Genomic DNA, 19,679 nt, shown 5'->3' with positions numbered 1-19,679 from the left:
CCCAAGGCTATCAAAGGTCCTCCCCCCCCCAAAAAATTTTTTTAACAAAAGTATAATCCCTGCTGGTGTTTATATTTGTTAAAATTTTTAAAAATCAAGACTTCTAACTTGAATATGATTTGAGTAGTTCTATACCAGCCAAAGTTGCCTGATACATACTAACTTTTTGCAGGCTCATGGTCTTGGTAGAAGAAATCATGTCAGTCACAAAGTTTTAAAATTATAACTGGGTTTTAAACTACAAAATAAAATAAGAAAATCTAACATTATTTAGTACCTTTTCTTCTTCTTTTAATTATTTTTGCCAATAAGTTACCAAATTTCACTTCATCATTCTTCATTCAAATAGACTACTACCATACAAGATTTTAGTTTGTTTCTTCTTAATTAGGTGGTTGTTATCAAATGCCCGAGGACAATTCTCATTAGAGCTGAGCATTTTTACATAAGGGTAACTAGTTTTAATTTAAAATAAAACTAAAAATATATGTACATGTACATTAAAATATAACCTGTGTAAACTAGTAAGAGACATTCAACTAGAAAACTGAAAAGTACCCATTAAAAAGAAGAAAAACGTGAAATTTTTAAATTGAAATAATACTTAAGAATATATGAAATGCTGAGAAGAATAATTTCTCCTACAGTTAAAACAAATGTGTTTTAAGGAGAGAGAAAAAAATAAGCTCCTCAAAACTTGCAAAGCAGAACATGGACTTAGTAACTTATTAAAAACTACACCCCTGATTTTCTTTTTAGAAAAAAGAAATAGTTTAAACAAGGCATGAAACACACTTGATTAAGACTAATAATACTCTGCTCTCACTGAAAAATATTACTAGAAAAAAATTAAAATTTCAGATATTTCTATTTAATGTGGGCAAAATATACAATGTTTATTTCTGAAATATAAGCTAATAATTTATTTTCATTCATAATATAAAGTGACTTAGGTAAAGTTTACTTTTCCTAGTACTCAAAATTAAACAGGAATTGTTTTCCATATCTAAGAATTATAATGGTAATGTGTAATAAAAGTTTAATTTTGCTAAACTAAAGCTCAAATAGATTCAAATAAAAAACATGAAAATATCTAGATTAAACAATAAAACTTTAATTTTTGTTATTTTGCAATGACAGTAGGTTTACTTTTTCTAACATTCAAAAACACTAGCCTTTTATCAATATAAAACTATTTTAAAAATCACAATAGAATCTTTTATATATAACTTAGAAAAACCATTTCACATGATACACTCATAACACTCAGGAAATTTCAATCCAGAAAGGGACAGTCTCCCTGAAACAGAAAAAGTTCTTTCTTTTTGTCACCTCCAATCCTTATATATAATCTTTATTTTACATCATTTACATAGAAATATTTATCACAATCTGACAGGTAGATAAGAAAAAGAAAATTTTTTGCCTTCTAAAGCTCATCAAGTAAATTTACTCAGTCTTCTTAGTATGTTTCTTTTGAACTTTATCTGAAGCATCAGCTATAGGTTTTGAGGTCGATGAACCAGTACCATTGAGAGACGATTTTGTTTCGCTTCTCTTTTCACATGATGAAAACTGCTGCTGCCAGCCAAACAGGATCCGATTCAATGTATCCTCAAAACAAGCAAAAGGCATAACAGCAGTCTCTGTAATCATCATGGTTATCTGAAAAAAAAAAGTTCAATTTTGAATTTAAATACAAATGTTTTCTGTTTCCTAAAACTGAGAGGGGAAAGTGAAAAAGAAGAAAAGATTCAAAATCCTTTTTTTTTATTGAGGTATAATTGACATATAACATTATACTAGTTTCAGGTGTACAAAATGATTTGATATCTGCATATATTACAAAATAACCACCACAATAAGTCTAGTTAACATCCGTCACCATACACAGCACACAAAAATTTTTTTATGTGATGAGAATTTTTAAGATCTACTCTCTTAGCAACTTTCAAATATGCAATACAGTATTACAACAGTTACCATGCTATACGTTACACACTGTTGACTTATTTGTTTATAACTGGAAGTTTGAACTTTTTGACTCCTTTTAACCCATTTCACCAAGCCTCGTCACTGCGCCCCCCCCACTCCACTTCTGGCAACCACTAATCTATCTATGAGCTTGCGTTTTTTTAAATTTTAGATTCCACACATAAATGAGATCATACTGCATTTGTCTTTGTCTCATTTTTTTCACCAGGCATAATGCCCTGGCTATGATGTTAGCTGTGGGCTTGTCATATATAGCCTCTATTATGTTGAGGTACATTTCCTCTACACCCACTTTGTTAAGAGTTTTTATTGTAAATGGATGCTGAATTCTGTCAAATGCTTTTTCTGCATCTATTGAGATTATATGATTTTTATCCTTCATTTTGTTAATGTGATATATCACACTGATTGATTTGCAGATGATGAACCATCCTTGCATCCCTGGAATCAATCCCACTTGATCACAATGTATAATCTTTTTAATGTATTGTTGAATTTAGTTTGCTAATATTTTGTTGGGGGTTTTTGCATCTATGCCCATCAGGGATATTGTCCCATAATTTTCTTTTCTTCTGGCATCCTTGTCTGTTCTGGTTTTGGTTTCATGGTAATGTTGGCCTTGTAAAATGAGTTTGGAAGCATTCCCTCATCTTTTATTTTTGTAAGAGTTTGAGAAGGATTGGTATTAATTCTTGTAATGTTTGGTAGAATTCACCAGCAAAACTGTCTGGTCCTGGATTTTTATTTGTTGGGAGGTTTCTGATCACTGATACAATCTCCTTACTGGTAACTGGTCTGTTCAGATTTTCTATTTCTTTGTGATTCAGTCTTGACAGGTTGTATGTTTCTAGAAATATGTCCATTTCTTCTAGGTTGTCCACGTTGTTGGCATATAAGTGTTCATAGCAGTCTCAATCCCTTGTATTTTCGTGGTATCAGTTGTAACGTCTCCTCTTTCATTTCTGATTTTATCCACTTGAGTTATCTCGTTTTCTTTCTTGGTGAGTCTAACTAAAGATTTGTTAATTTTGTTTATCTTTTCAAAGAACCAACTCTTAGTTTGGTCTTTTCTATTGTCCTTTTAGTCTGTATTTCATTTATTTCTGCTCTATGTTATTTCCTTCCTTCCATTAACTTTGGGCTTCATTTGTTCTTTTTCTAGTTCCTTAAGGTATAAAGTTAGGTTATTTGAGATTTTTCTCATTTCTTGAGGTAGGCATTTATTGCTATGAACGTCCCTCTTAAAACTACTTTTGCTGCATCCCATAAGATTGGAATGTTGTATTTCCATTTTTGTCTCAAGGTATTTTTTTGATTTCTCTGTTATTTCTTCACTGACCCACTGGTTGTTCTATAGCATTATGTTTAATTCCCACATGTTTGTGATTTTTCCAGTTTTCTTCCTAGTAAACAATTTCCAGTTTCATACTATTCTAGCTGGAAAAGATTCTTGATATGATTTTCATCTTCTTAAATTTATTAAGACTTGTTTTATGATCTAACATATGATGAATCCTGGAGAATATTCCATGTGTGTTTGAGAAGAATATGTATTCTGTTGCTTTTGGATGGAATGTCCTGTCTATATCTTTAGTTAAGTCTATCTAGTCTAATATGTCCTTGGGGCAATGTTTCCTTCTTGATTCTCTGTCTAGTGATCTATCCATTGTTGTAAATGAGGGGACTTCAATAAGTCCCCTACTATTATTGTTTTGCTATTTCTCTCTTTAGGTCTGTTAATATTTGCTTTATATATTTATGTTGGTACATAAATATTTGCAAATGTTATATATACTCTTATTAGAAATGACCCCTTTATCATTATGTAATGCCCTTCTTTCTAATTAGTCTTTGTTTTAAAGTCTATTTTGTTTGATATAAGTATAGCTATCCCAACTTTCTTTGGGTTTCCATTTGCATGGAATATATTTTTCCATCCCTTCACTTTCAGTCTATTTCTCTCCTCATATCTGCAGTGAGTCTCTTGCAGGCAGCATATAGATGGGTCTTATTTTTTTTATCTATTCAGCTACTCTATGTCTTCCGAATAGAGAGTTCAGTCAATTTACATTTAAAGTAATTAACAAGTATGTACTTACTGTCATTTTGTTAATTGTTTTCTGGCTGTTTTGTTGTTCCTCTCTGGTCCTTTCTTCTTCCCTTGCTCACTTCCATTATGGCTTGATGACTTTCTCTAGTGGTATGCTTAGATTACTTTCTTGTTATCTTTTGTGTACATACTACAGGTTTTTGCTCTGTAGTTATATTTTCATATAACAACTTATGTTAGTGACAGTCTACTTTAAGTTGATAATAAGTATAAATGCTTTATAGTTATCATATGTTCATATAACAACTTATGTTAGTGACAGTCTATTTTAAGTTGATAATAACTTAAGTATAAATGCATTTTAATGTTCTATATTTTTACTCTCCCCCTCAATGTTTTTTGTTTTTGATGTTACATTTTACATCTTTTTATCTTGTGTGTATCCCTTAATTATTATAGTTAGTTATTTTTACTACTTTTGTCTTTTAACATTCATACTAACTTTATAAGTGATTAAACCACTACCTTTACTATATATTAACCCTAACCAGTGAGATTTATATTGTCATATGTTTTCTTGTTACTAATTAGCATCCTTTCCTTTCAGCCTAAAGAAGTCCCTTTAATATTTTGTGTAAGGTCAATTTAGTGGTGATAAGCTCTAGCTTTTGCTTGTCTGGAAAAGTTCTTTCTCTCTCCTCTAATTCTGGATGTAACTGCCAGGTGGAGTAATTTAGGTTGGGAGTTTTTTTCCTTCAGTGCTTTGAATATATTATGCCACTCCATTCTGGCCTGCAAAGTTTCTACTGGAAATATCTGCTCATAGTCTTATGGGGGTTCCTTTATACATAACACACTGTTTTTCCATTGCTACTTTTAAGAATCTCTCTTTGTCTTAAACTTTTGACATTTTAACTATCATGTGTCTTGGTGGGATCTCTTTGGGGTCCCCTTATGTGGAACTCTCTGGGCTTCTGGATCTGCATGTTTGTTTCCTTCCCCCAGATTAGGGAAGTTTTCAGCCATTCTTTCTTCAAATAATTTTTCTGCCCCTTTCTCTCTCCTCTTTCCTTCTGAGAGCCCTGTTATGTGAATGTCAGTCCTCCTGATGTTGTCCCGTAAATTCCTTAAGCTATCTTCACTTTCTTTCATTCTTTTTCCTTTTTGCAGCTATGATTGGGTGAGTTCCACTGCCTGGTCTTCAAGTTCACTGATCCTTTTTGCTTCTTCTAGTCTGCTGTTGAACACCCCTAGTAAATTTTTTAGTTCAATTATAATATTCTTCAGCTCTGTGACTTCTATCTAGTACTTTCTTATATTTCCTATTTTCTTTGTTGAAGTTCTCACTGTGTTCAATATGCATTCTTAATTTAATCTTCAGCAGAAGCAAATTAAGTTAGGTTCTGGAAAAAAAATCTGTTCTCTATAAGTTTACACTTAATTAATGGAAAAGAACATAACTCATTAACAATAATACAAAATACCACATTTTTGAGTGCCAAATGAGCAGCATAAGCAAAAAAATACATTTAGTATTGAAAGGAAATAAGAAGATAAAATATCATTTACAGTCTACACCAAATGACCAAGAATACCTATTATTACTATGCACTTAACATGTGCCAGAACTGTGATAAGTGTTTTGTATTACCTTATTCTCTTTAAATGTAATCCAAAAACTACTCTATTATTACTCTCATCTAAGAGAGGTGGAACTGAGGTTTTGACAGGTTAAGTAACTTGCTCAAAGTCACAGAGCTAATAAGTGGTTAAGCAGTTTGGAACACTCAGATTTTGAGTTTGATCACTAAATACACTGCAGTTTATCATTATCTAAAGTCACAGACTTCCAGTAAATTGTAGAATCCTGCCAGTATGAGGGACTATAGTAAGTCTCTAGCCATCCAATTTTTTCCATATATATTAATATATATAAGCAACTGAGACACTGAGAGATAGAATGGAGTGCTACCAATCTTTTATCTGGCAAAATGTATAGTGTTCAGAGATGTTTAGATTTGCTCAAGAAATCATACTGGTGCCAAAATGAATCTGGGACAACGTTATGGACTAGAATGGTTCCCAAAAGCCCATAAATTTCCAAGGGGCAATTCCTCCAGCAGATCTCAGATAATGAATCAAACTAGATATTTTTGGAATTAAATTTTCACAGGAGGTCCCTACATAATCAGCTTTCCTGAGGACAATGGAAACAAGAGTAAATTCTTATTATCTGCAATATAGTCTAGGTAGTGGGGAGTTGGAGACAAAGTGGGTGTCTATCACAAGAGGAATGGATAAGTGAAATGTATACTGTGTAATTGTTAAAAATAATAAATTGTAAAGTTATATGGAAAAATTCTTAAAATATATTGTTAGGTGAAAATGAGACGAAGAACAAACGCTATAACGTACTATCATTTATATAAATTTAAAAATGCATGCACACAGCATTGTGAATGTACTAAACACCACTGAATTGTATAAACAGCTGATTTTGTTATGCCAATTTGACCACAATAAAAATAAACGAATAACAAATAAACCTTTTTTTAATGCATGCACATAAACTACAGGCCAGCTGTGACTAAAGAGCTTATATCAGACTCAGTATCTCAACAAAATCAATATAAAAGACACAAATACATAAAACAACTGTAAAAAGACACTGGAGAACAACCAATACAGGTATAACCTGGTGGGGTTATGATCCCTAAAAGAAAGGAAGTTGAACAAAGTGAACTCCACATTTATCCTGGCTTTTTCTTTTAAGGACATGTGTCAATTCACAGCATAGGGAAATGAAATGCAGAAGTCCCAAATGGGTTAAAGAGACAGAGGCTGGAGTCTGAGAAGGCCAAAGCGTCTAGCACTTGAGAGCAATAACAGCTCAAAGAGGAGTGAACCACATTAAGTAAGCCCCCAAGTCCATGCGTAGTCTGTGCTGGAGGAGTTTACCAATGCTAAACTGCAAACATAGAAACAGATTTCAAAAACCTAGCAGAGAACAACAGCTGGGAGGCCAAAGAGCTGAGTAGCCCACTGCTTGGTTCTGGGAAGACAGGTTGGAGTTCAAAGCCAGGCAAGGTGGACCTGCCCAGGGGTACACCTCGGGCTTAAATTGAGACCCCAAAAGGGTCACATTCTAGAAAGGCAAATCTGAAACAGAATAGCACTAACAAAGCCTAAAATCCACAGGATTAAAATAATCTGCTTGTGCGTTACACCTGGCTGCCAAAACAATGTTGAATGTAATCTCTGCCCTCAAAAATCTTACAGACTAGCCAGAGACAGCCAAGTAAATCAGTAATTACAAAACCGTAAAAAGTAAGTGCAGTAATGGAGGTTTGCCCAGAAACATTAAGTAAGGGATATGGATTTGGAAGTCGTTACCATACAAGTAAAAGGTAAAGGCATGAATTAAAATGTAATCACCTGGAGAGAATATAGAGTGAGAAGATTACAAATATAATGTTAACCTCCAAGTTTATACCATTACTGGTTAATATCTAAGAAGAATTTCTTTAGATTAAATTATTCTTTAGAATAAATAGTTACAATGAGGTGTACTGGCATTAATTATCCTGGTCATAGCTTGACTTCATGGACGGCCAACAAAAAACAAAAGAATTCAGGTCAAACAATGGTCCACTGTCAGGAAAACAGCAATGTCTTTTTACAAAATCCAAAAGAGATGAGTGTCAGGATCTAAAGTACTTCCTGAGAACATGAACTATACTAAGTATTTTTCAAAGTCGAGTTTTAATAGACTCTCCACTCCCAGTAGACTCATCACTCAGCTAAGGAGTACTGCTGGCATCATAAATTACTGCTGAGATAGACTTATGAGGTACATGGATGGATTTCTGTGAATTCAGCCTCTTCTTAGGGCTTAATTCAATAAGGTGACACAAATATAATGGTGACAAATGGAATGAACCCTTATTCTTCTATAAATAAAATATAAAACTGTCTCCCTATTTAGCAAACTATTAAAAGAAAAAGCATATTACCTAAATTAAACAGCATTTGACTTCATAGTCTCTTGCTTAAAAAGGGAAGTAAACCAAAGAATGTAGAAGCCCTAATCTGATATTTAAACATATCCTAAAATACAAATTAATTCCAGTAAAGAAATTGTTTGTGCTCTGCCACATTCTTTTTTTTTTTTAACATCTTTATTGGAGTATAATTGCTTTACATTGTTGTGTTAGTTTCTGCTGTATAACAAAGTGAATCAGCTATACATATACTTAATATCCCCATATCTCCTCCCTCTTGCGTCTCCCTCCCACCCTCCCTATCCCACCCCTCTAGGTGATCACAAAGCACCGAGCTGATCTCCCTGTGTTATGTGGCTGCTTCCCACTAGCTATCTATTTTACATTTGGTAGTGTATATATGTCCATGCCACTCTCTCACTTCGTCCCAGCTTACCCTTCCCCATCCCCGTGTCCTTAAGTCCATTCTCTATGTCTGGGTCTTTATTCCTGTCCTGCCCCTAGGTTCTTCAGAACCATTTTTTTTTAGATTCCATATATATGTGTTAGCATACGGTATTTGTTTTTCTCTTTCTGACTTACTTCACTCTATATGACAGACTCTAGGTCCATCCACCTCACTACAAATACCTCAATTTCGTTTCTTTTTATGGCTGAGTAATATTCCATTGTATATATGTGCCACATCTTCTTTATCCATTCATCTGTCGATGGACACTTAGGTTGCTTCCATGTCCTGGGTATTGTAAATAGTGCTGCAATGAACATCGTGGCACATGTCTCTTTTTGAATTATGGTTTTCTCAGGGTATATGCTCAGTAGTCAGATTGCAGGTCATATGATAGTTCTATCTTTAGTTTTTTAAGGAACCTCCATACTGTTCTCCATAGTGGCTGTATCAATTTACATTCCCACCAACAGTGCAAGAGGGTTCCCTTTTCTCCACACCCTCTCCAGCATTTACTGTTTGTAGATTTTTTGATGATGGCCATTCTGACAGGTGTGAGGTGATACCTCATTGTAGTTTTGATTAGCATTTCTCTAATGATTAGTGATGTTGAGCATCCTTTCATGTGTTTGCTGGCAATCTGTATATCTTCTTTGGAGAAATGTCTGTTTAGGTCTTCTGCCCATTTTGGGGTTGGGTTGTTTGTTTTTTTGATATTGAGCTGCATGAGCTGCTTGTATATTTAGGAGATTAATCCTTCGTCAGCTGCTTCATTTGCAAATATTTTCTCTCATTCTGATGGCTGTCTTTTCGTCTTGTTTATGGTTTCCTTTGCTGTGCAAAAGCTTTTAAGTTTCATTAGGTCCCATTTGTTTATTTTTGTTTTTATTTCCATTTCTCTAGGAGGTGAGTCAAAAAGGATCTTGCTGTGATTTATGTCATACAGTGTTCTGCCTATGTTTTCCTCTAAGAGTTTTATAGTGTCAGGCCTTACATTTAGGTTTAAGCCTAGGTTTATCTCTGGGCTTTCTATCCTGTTCCATTGATCTATATTTCTGTTTTTGTATCAGTACCATACTGTCTTGATTACTGTAGCTTTGTAGTATAGTCTGAAGTCCGGGCGCCTAATTCCTCCAGTTCCATTTTTCTTTCTCAAGATTGCTTTGGCATATTCTTTATATAATATCTCATGTTATATGATTTCAAAATATGCCCAGAAAAATGTGACCTAAAATATAAGTTCCTCAAAGGCACAAACAGTACTCATGTAATTTAAATCCTCTATAGTGCATAGCAATGAGTGCATAGCAATGAGAGTATAATGAATGAAAATACTTCTACCTCACATGAATAATTCAAAGACTATTACAATATATCTATATAAGCAAAATTTGCATAATTAATCTTTCTCTCCACCCAGAACATACTTCTTCCTGCCTCCATCTGCCCAAATCCAAACAATCCTTTGCAGGGCAACTGCAAAGTGTCTACTCCATTAAACCTCCCCCAGTGCCCTCCAATGAAAATCACTTTGCCCTATAATTAACTTCTGGTACATGGCATATTCAGCCTGGTTTTCTGGTTACTCTATGCTTTCTTCATTGGTGATATCACTCACTCAGACATTAATAATTATTAACCTGAATGACTGTCAAATCTTCAGATCTTCATTTTTATAAATCTCTTCAATAAGTTGGTTAAATAAACTGTTTATCTGGTAGTACAGTCTTAGATAAATAAGTATGAGAGAATTAAATACAGAGACACCTATGAAAGAGCATTTTAGTCATTTATCAGTCAACAAATATATATTAAAAATCTACTACATGCACCAGACACAATGCTAGGGATACAGTGATGAATAAAACAAACTTAGTCCGTATCCTCATAAGTTTAAAAGTACGATGCCTCATATTTCTTTTTAGACAATAACATCTTGAAGACAGTGTCTTATTCAAAGTTTACATGTCCAATTGTATCCCCCGAAAGGGCCTAATACCATTGTCCCTCATTCATGTGTTCAACAAAATACTCTACTATCTGAAAACACCTCTCAACAGCATGCAGCATAACTGACCAGTCCATCCTTCTTAATACCATCTCCTGGTTTCTAGCAGCTTCCTTCCCATTTCTCATTCTGGATATTCCTTCTCTAAATATTAGAAAACCTCATGACTCTGTCCTCTCTCCTGTCTCACTGTATGCTTCTGTCCCTATGTAATATAACTGCCACCCTAAGTTAATTTATAAACTGAATACAATCTCAATAAAAATACCAACAAATTTTATTATGGAGTTAGACAAACTGCCATTAAAGTTAGTGCCCAATTCTCTCTCTAAACAGGATATGCAGCCAGACTTTAATTTTTGCCAATCTGATGAGAAATGGTATCTGAGTGTAATTTTCATTAATATATTCCCAAATGAGTGTCACGTTTTCATATGTTTAAGGGACATCATATCTTTGTTGTGTGAATTGTCTGTTGATAGATTTCTTTCAATTATTTATTAGGCTTTTAATCCTTTATCCCTTAATTTTTCTTAACAGTTCAAGAATGTTTATGAACTGCTGAATATTCAGGGTTCTACAAGAGATGTTTTTTATTTTTTAAGGCTAAAATCTTGTTATGAAATATTTCTTAGAGATAAAAAGTATTTGGAATAGAGGGGTTTTTTTCAATTTTTTTTACTGAAGTATAGTTGACTATGTCGTGTTAGCTTCAGGTGTACAGCACAGTGACTCAGTTTCTCATATTTATATATATATATATGTGTGTATATATATGTGTGTGTGCGTGTGTGTGTGTATTCTTTTTCAGATTCTTTTCTCTTACAGGTATTACAAAGTATTGAGTATAGTTCCCTGTTCCATACAGTAGGTCCTTGATGGTTATCTTTTTTATATATAGCGGTGTGTATATGTTAAACTTAAAAGCTTTTGTGCAGCAAAGGAAACCATAAACAAAACAAAAAGACAACCTACGGACTGAGAGAAATTTGCAAACGAGGCACTAACAAGGGATTCATCTCCAAAATATACAAACAGCTCAATATCAGAAAAACAAACAACCCAATCAAAAAATGGGCAGATCTACACAGACATTTCTCCAAAGGGAACATACAGATGGCCAACAGGCATATGAAAAAATGCTCCATATTGCTAATTATCAGAGAAATGCAAATCAAAACCACAATGAGGTATCATCTCACACCAGTCAGAATGGCCATCATCAAAAAGTCTACAAACAATAAATGCTGGAGAGGGTGTGGCAAAAAAGGAACCGTCCTACACTGTTGGTGGGAATGTAAATTGGTACAGCCACTATAGAGAGCAGTATGGAGGTGCCTTAAAAACTAAAAATAGAGAGGAGCTTCAAGATGGCAGAAGAGTAAGATGTGGAGATCACCTTCCTCCCCACAAATACATCAGAAATACATCTACATGTGGAACAACTCCTACAGAACACCTACTGAACGCTGGCAAAAGACCTCAGACCTCCCAAAAGGCAAGAAACTCCCCACGTACCTGGGTAGGGTAAAAGAAAAAAGAAAAAACGGAGACAAAAGAATAGGGAAGGGACCTGCACCAGTGGGAGAGAGCGGTGAAGGAGGAAAGGTTTCCACACACTAGGAAGCCCCTTTGTGGGCGGAGACTGCCAGTGGCGGAAGGGGGGAGCTTCGGAGCCACGGAGGAGAGCGCAGCAACAGGGGTGTGGAGGGCAAAGCCGAGAGATTCCCACACAGAGGATCGGTGCCGACTAGCACTCACCAGCCCGAGAGGCTTGTCTGCTCACCCGCCGGGACGGGTGGGGGCTGGGAGCTGAGGCTCGGGCTTCAGAGGTTGGATCCCAGGAGAGGACTGGGGTTGGCCGCGTGAACACAGCCTGAAGGGGGCTAGTGCGCCACAGCTGGCCGGGAGGGAGTCCGGGGAAAAGTCTGGAGCTGCCGAAGAGGCAAGAGACGTTTTCTTGCCTCTTTGTTTCCTGGTGCGCAAGGAGAGGGGATTAAGAGCGCCACATAAAGGAGCTCCAGAGACGGGCGAGGGCCACGGCTATCAGCGCGGACCCCAGAGACGGGCATGAGACACTAAGGCTGCTACTGCAGCCACCAAGAAGGCTGTGTGCGAGCACAGGTCACTATCCACACCGCCCCTCCTGGGAGCCTGTGCAGCCTGCCACTGCCAGGGTCCCGTGATCCAGGGACAACTTCCCCGGGGGAGAACGCACGGCACGCCTCAGGCTGGTGCAACGTCACGCCGGCCTCTGCCGCCACAGGCTCGCCCCGCATTCCGCACCCTTACCCCCCCCCCCCCCCCCCCCCCCCCCCCCCCCCCCCCCCCCCCCCCCCCCCCCTGAGTGAGCCAGAGCCCATGAATCAGCTGCTCCTTTAATCCCGTCCTGTCTGAGTGAAGAACAGATGCCCTCAGGCAACCTACACGCAGAGGCGGGTCCAAATCCAAAGCTGCCAGGAGCTGTTCGAACAAAGAAGAGAAAGGGAAATTTCTCCCAGCAGGCTCAGGAGCAGTGGATTAAAGCTCCACAATCAACTTGATGTACCCTGCATCTGCGGAATACCTGAATAGACAACGAATCATCCCAAATTGAGGAGATGGACTTTGGGAGCAACGATATATATACTTTTTTCCCTTTTTCTCTTTTTTTGAGTGTGTATCTGTATGCTTCTATGTGTGATTTTATCTGTATAGCTTTGCTTTTACCATTAGTCCTAGGGTTCTGTCTATCCTTTTTTTTTTATTACTTAAAAAAGTTTTTATTCTTAATAATTATTTTTTATTTTTTATTGTAATAACTTTATTTTATTTAATTTTATCTTCTTCATTCTTTCTTTTCTCCCTTTTATTCTGAGCCGTATGGAGGACAGGCTCTTGGTGCTCCAGCCAGGCATCAAGGCTGTGTCACTGAGGTGAGAGAGCCAAGTTCAGGACACTGATCCACAAGAGACCTCTTAGCTCCATGTAAAATCAAACAACGAAAACTTCCCAGAGATCTCCATCTCAACGCCAAGACCCAGCTCCACTCAACGACCAGCAAGCTACAGTGCAGGACACCCTATGCCAAACAACTAGCAAGACAGGAACACAACCCCATCCATTAGCACAGAGGCTGCCTAAAATCATAATAAGGTCACAGACACCCCAAAACACACCACCACACGTGGACCTGCGACCAGAAAGACAAGATACAGCCTCATCCACCAGAACACAGGTACTAGTCCCCTCCACCAGGAAGCCTACACAACCCACTGAACCAACCTTAGCCACTGGGGACAGACACTAAAAACAACAGAAACTACGAACCTGCAGCCTGAGAAAAGGAGACCCCAAACACACTAAGTTAAGCAAAATGAGAAGACAGAGAAACACAGAGCAGATGAAGGAGCAAGGCAAAAACCCAACAGACCAAACAAATGAAGAGGAAATAGGCAGTCTACCTGTACAAGAGTTCAGAGTAATGAGAGTAAAGATGATCCAAAATCTTGGAAACAGAATGGAGAAAATACAAGAAACGTTTAACAAGGACCTAGAAGAACTAAAGAGCAAACAAACAGAGATGAACAACACAATAAATGAAATTAAAAATTCTCTAGAAGGGATCAATAGCAGAATAACTGAGGCAGAAGAACAGATAAGTGACCTGGAAGATAAAATAGGGGAAATAACTACTGCAGAGCAGAATAAAGAAAAAAGAATGAAAAGAATTGAGGACAGTCTCAGAGACCTCTGGGACATTAAATGCACCAACATTCGAATTATAGGGGTCCCAGAAGAAGAAGAGAAAAAGAAAGGGTCTGAGAAAATATTTCAAGAGATTATAGTTGAAAACTTCCCTAATATGGGAAAGGAAATAGTTAATCAAGTCCAGGAAGCACAGAGAGTCCCACACAGGATAAATCCAAGGAAAAACACGCCAAGACACATATTAATCAAACTATCAAAAATTAAATACAAAGAACAAATATTAAAAGCAGCAAGGGAAAAACAAGTAACACACAAGAGAATCCCCATAAGGCTAACAGCTGATCTTTCAGCAGAAACTCTGCAAGCCAGAAGGGAGTGGCAGGACATATTTAGAGTGATGAAGGAGAAAAACCTACAACCAAGATTACTCCACCCAGCAAGGATCTCATTCAGATTTGACGGAGAAATTAAAACCTTTACAGACAAGCAAAAGCTAAGAGAATTCAGCACCACCAAACCAGCTTTACAACAAATGCTAAAGGAACTTCTCTAGGCAGGAAACACAAGAGAAGGAAAAGACCTACAATAACAAACCCAAAACAATTAAGAAAGTGGTAATAGGAACATACATATCAAGAATTACCTTAAACATAAATGGATTAAATGCTCCAACCAAAAGACACAGACTGGCTGAATGGATACAAAAACAAGACCTGTATATATGCTGTCTACAAGAGACCCACTTCAGACTAGGGACACATACAGACTGAAAGTGAGGGGATGGAAAAAGATATTCCATGCAAATGGAAATCAAAAGAAAGCTGGGATAGCAACTCTCATATCAGACAAAATAGACTTTAAAATAAAGACTATTACAAGAGACAAAGAAGGACACTACATAATGATCAAGGGATCGATCCAAGAAGATATAACAATTGTAAATATTTATGCACCCAACATAGGAGCACCTCAATACATAAGGCAAATACTAACAGCCATAAAAGGGGAAATCGACAGTAACAGAATCATAGTAGGGGACTTTAACACCCCACTTTCACCAATGGACAGATCATCCAAAACGAAAATAAATAAGGAAACACAAGCTTTAAATGATACATTAAACAAGATGGACTTAATTGATATTTATAGGACATTCCACCCAAAAAGTACAGAATACACATTCTTCTCAAGTGCTCATGGAACATTCTCCAGGATAGATCATATCTTGGGTCACAAATCAAGCCTTGGTAAATTTAAGAAAATTGAAATCGTATCAAGTATCTTTTTCGACCACAACGCTATGAGACTATATATCAATTACAGGAAAAGATCTGTAAAAAATACAAACACATGGAAGCTAAACAATACACTACTTAATAACCAAGTGGTCACTGAAGAAATCAAAGGGGAAATCAAAAAATACCTAGAAACAAATGACAATGGAGACACGACGACTCAAAACCTATGGGATGCAGCAAAAGCAGTTCTAAGAGGGAAGTTTATAGCAATACAATCCTACCTTAAGAAACAGGAAACATTTCAAATAAACAACCTAACCTTGCACCTAAAGCAATTAGAGAAAGAAGAACAAAAAAACCCCAAAGTTAGCAGAAGGAAAGAAATCATAAAAATCAGATCAGAAATAAATGAAAAAGAAATGAAGGAAACAATAGCAAAGATCAATAAAACTAAAAGCTGGTTCTTTGAGAAGATAAACAAAATTGATAAACCATTAGCCAGACTCATCAAGAAAAAAAGGGAGAAGACTCAAATCAATAGAATTAGAAATGAAAAAGGAGAAGTAACTACGGACACTGCAGAAATACAAACAATCATGAGAGATTACTACAAGCAACTCTATGCCAATAAAATGGACAACCTGGAAGAAATGGACAAATTCTTAGAAATGCACAACCTTCCGAGACTGAACCAGGAAGAAATAGAAAATATGAACAGACCAATCACAAGCACTGAAATTGAAACTGTGATTAAAAATTTTCCAACAAACAAAAGCCCAGGACCAGATGGCTTCACAGGCGAATTCTATCAAACATTTAGAGAAGAGCTAACACCTATCCTGCTCAAACTCTTCCAAAATATTGCAGAGGGAGGAACACTCCCAAACGCATTCTATGAGGCCACCATCACCCTGATACCAAAACCAGACAAAGATGTCACAAAGAAAGAAAACTACAGGCCAATATCACTGATGAACATAGATGCAAAAATCCTCAACAAAATACTAGCAAACAGAATCCAACAGCACATTAAAAGGATCATACACCATGATCAAGTGGGGTTTATTCCAGGAATGCAAGGATTCTTCAACATACGCAAATCAATCAACGTGATACACCATATTAACAAACTGAAGGAGAAAAACCATATGATCATCTCAATAGATGCAGAGAAAGCTTTCGACAAAATTCAACACCCATTTATGATAAAAGCCCTGCAGAAAGTAGGCATAGAGGGAACTGTCCTCAACATAATAAAGGCCATATATGACAAACCCACAGCTAACATCATCCTCCATGGTGAAAAACTGAAACCATTTCCACTAAGATCAGGAACAAGACAAGGTTGCCCACTCTCACCACTATTATTCAACATAGTTTTGGAAGTTTTAGCCACAGCTATCAGAGAAGAAAAAGAAATAAAAGGAATCCAAATCGGAAAAGAAGAAGTAAAGCTGTCACTGTTTGCAGATGACATGACACTATACATAGAGAATCCTAAAGATGCTACCAGAAAACTCCTAGAGCTAATCAATGAATTTGCTAAAGTAGCAGGATACAAAATTAATGCACAGAAATCTCTTGCATTCCTATACACTAATGATGAAAATTTGAAAGTGAAATTAAGAAAACACTCCCATTTACCACTGCAACAAAAAGAATAAAATATCTAGGAATAAACCTACCTAAGGAGACAAAAGACCTGTATGCAGAAAATTATAAGACACTGATGAAAGAAATTAAAGATGATACAAATAGATGGAGAGATATACCATGTTCTTGGATTGGAAGAATCAACATTGTGAAAATGACTCTACTACCCAAAGCAATCTACAGATTCAATGCAATCCCTATCAAACTACCACTGGCATTTTTCACAGAACTAGAACAAAAAATTTCACAATTTGTATGGAAACACAAAAGACCCCGAATAGCCAAAGCAATCTTGAGAAAAAAAATGGAGCTGGAGAAATCATTTTTTAAAAAGGTTTTTTTTAATGCTTGAAATTTCAAAACACAATTGTAAACAATTCTGTGTCAAAGAAGAAATTGTGAAGTAGGAGGAATTTAAACTGAATGACAATAAAAACATACACATCAAAACACGTGACGTGAGACAGCAATGTAAAACAATATGACTGAGAGGAACAACAAAACCAAAAGTTGGTCCTCTGACAAGATTAACTACACACTGATAAACCCCTGACAAGATTGAGCAAGAAAGAACAGAGGAACTTCCTTCTTGCCTATAACAGAATAACTGTTTCTAGACTAGCCCTCCAGGCATAAAAATCATAAACTTGACAAAATACAGGAGGCAACTATTTTCAAGTGCTGGACAACAGACAGTATAAGACTGCTCCATGAGAAAAGGGAAACTGATGAAGTGATCCCCACACTTACCCTCACTTGTTTCAGGACAATTTCTCAAGCAGAAAGCAGAGAGCTAGAACTGAAACTGAGATGGCAGAGACTGACGTTAGGTGCAGCTAAACTAAATGGAATCCTCAGGCAGGGTGTCAGGAGGAAGATAGGCAGGCATGGGGCGGGGAGGAGACTTCATGTCTACATGGGATGGTGCCACAAGTCCATAGCTAGGCTGCACATTTCAAGAGTGAGACTACCTGAGTTTTACCACAGAGCAGCTTCTAGTGGGTGAGATGACAACAGAGATACTAGAGGTCGAGCAATACTGGTGGCACTTACTTTCTGTTACTATTTTTATACTTGTATTATAGATACCTGTGCCCTTGTCTTACTTGTGGGAGATATTCTCTTTGAAAAGAAAAATCATATTTATTAGCATCTTTGTATATGTCAAAACACTGGATTATTATCCAAAACAAACACACAATGCAAATTTCCTAACTATATAAATAATACAAGAAAAGCAAGGTAAAGAAAAATAATTAGTGCCAAATTTTTCTCTGTATATTCTGTCAATTCATCATTTTATACCTAAGAAATGAAAAACTATAGTAGCTACTCAAACAAATCACAAGCTATTTAAAAATCAGTATAAATCTAAAGGGAATCTGGGCAAAAGGATGAGCTAAAAATGAATATTCTGTTTAGAAGTTGGTGGATATTTAGTAAAATGCTGGGGAATATTATTCTAAATTATTAGAATACTATTCTAAAATGTTAGGGGAATAATATTCTAATTAGGAAGATTTGAGGAATACTATGAGAAAAGTTCAATACTGTATGTTATTCTACTTTAAAATATCTTTTTATTATCACTTTGCGATACGGTATTTAAGTTTAGGTGCTATAATAAACAACTATATGCCTGGCAGTAATTGTAAGAAAAGCTATCATTTTTATTCCACAAATTAGGCCTTCAACAAAAACTGATCCTTGCAATCCAAAAAATTTAACAGATACCAGTACCAGTTAATCCAACTAAACCCACAATACACATTCATTTTCTTTAAAGATTAAAGTTAGAAACTCTCAAAAATTATATAGCTCCCAACATTACTTCATGATAAAAACACTCAACAAACGAGGAGAAGGGAACTAACTTACTCAATCTGACAAAGGGAATCTATAAAACACCCTCAGCTAATATCATACTTGTTAGTGAAAAGACTGAATGCTTTCTCCCTAGGGTCAAAAAGAAGATAAGGATGTTCATTCTCTCTATTTCTATTCAACACTGTACTGGAAGTTCTAGACAGGGCAACTGGGCAAGAAAATGAGATAAAAGACATGGAGATTGAAAAGGAAGAAGGAAAATTATTTCTATGTGCAAATGACATGATCTTGTAGAAAACCCTAAGGACTCCATTAAAAAAAAAAACTATTAGAGCTAATAAATAAGTTCAGCTAGGTTACAATATACAAGATCATATAAAAAATCAATTTTATTTCTACACATTTTCAAGGTACAATCTGAAAATAAAACATTTAAAAAACAATCTCATTTACTATAGCATCAAAAAGAACAAAATACTTAGGAATAAAGTTAACAACAGAAGTCTAAGGCTTATATACTGAAAACATCATTGAAAAAAATTAAAGAAGACCTAAATAAATTTTTTAAATCTATGTTGATGGATTATAAGACTTAATATTGTTAAGATGACAGTACTCCCCAAACTGATTTGCAGATTCAATGTAATCCCTATGAAAACATAAGCTGGCCTTCTTTGCAGAAATTGTCAAGTTAATTCTAAAATTCATATGGAAATTCAAGTGACCTAGAGTGGTCAAAACAATCCTGAGAAAGAAGAACAAACCTGGA

The 19,679-nt window shown here is 36.0% G+C and overlaps 1 protein-coding gene across 1 annotated transcript in view; it reads right to left on the bottom strand.

The window, feature by feature from the left end:
- Positions 1–903: 903 nt before the first annotated feature.
- TMEM38B (transmembrane protein 38B) overlaps positions 904–19,679 on the bottom strand; it is a 67,280-nt gene continuing 48,504 nt past the window's right edge. Inside the window, exon 6 of the mRNA XM_036856654.1 lies at positions 904–1,665. Within this exon, the coding sequence (XP_036712549.1) occupies positions 1,450–1,665 (216 nt within the window). The 3' untranslated portion in view covers positions 904–1,449. The remainder of the gene's footprint in view (positions 1,666–19,679) is intronic.

This window comes from Balaenoptera musculus, chromosome 6 (genome assembly GCF_009873245.2).
Source record: "Balaenoptera musculus isolate JJ_BM4_2016_0621 chromosome 6, mBalMus1.pri.v3, whole genome shotgun sequence".
Classification (NCBI taxonomy): Eukaryota; Metazoa; Chordata; class Mammalia; order Artiodactyla; family Balaenopteridae; genus Balaenoptera; species Balaenoptera musculus.
The sequence above is the reverse complement of the archived record's forward strand: the minus strand, read 5'-3'. Positions and strand labels throughout refer to the sequence as shown.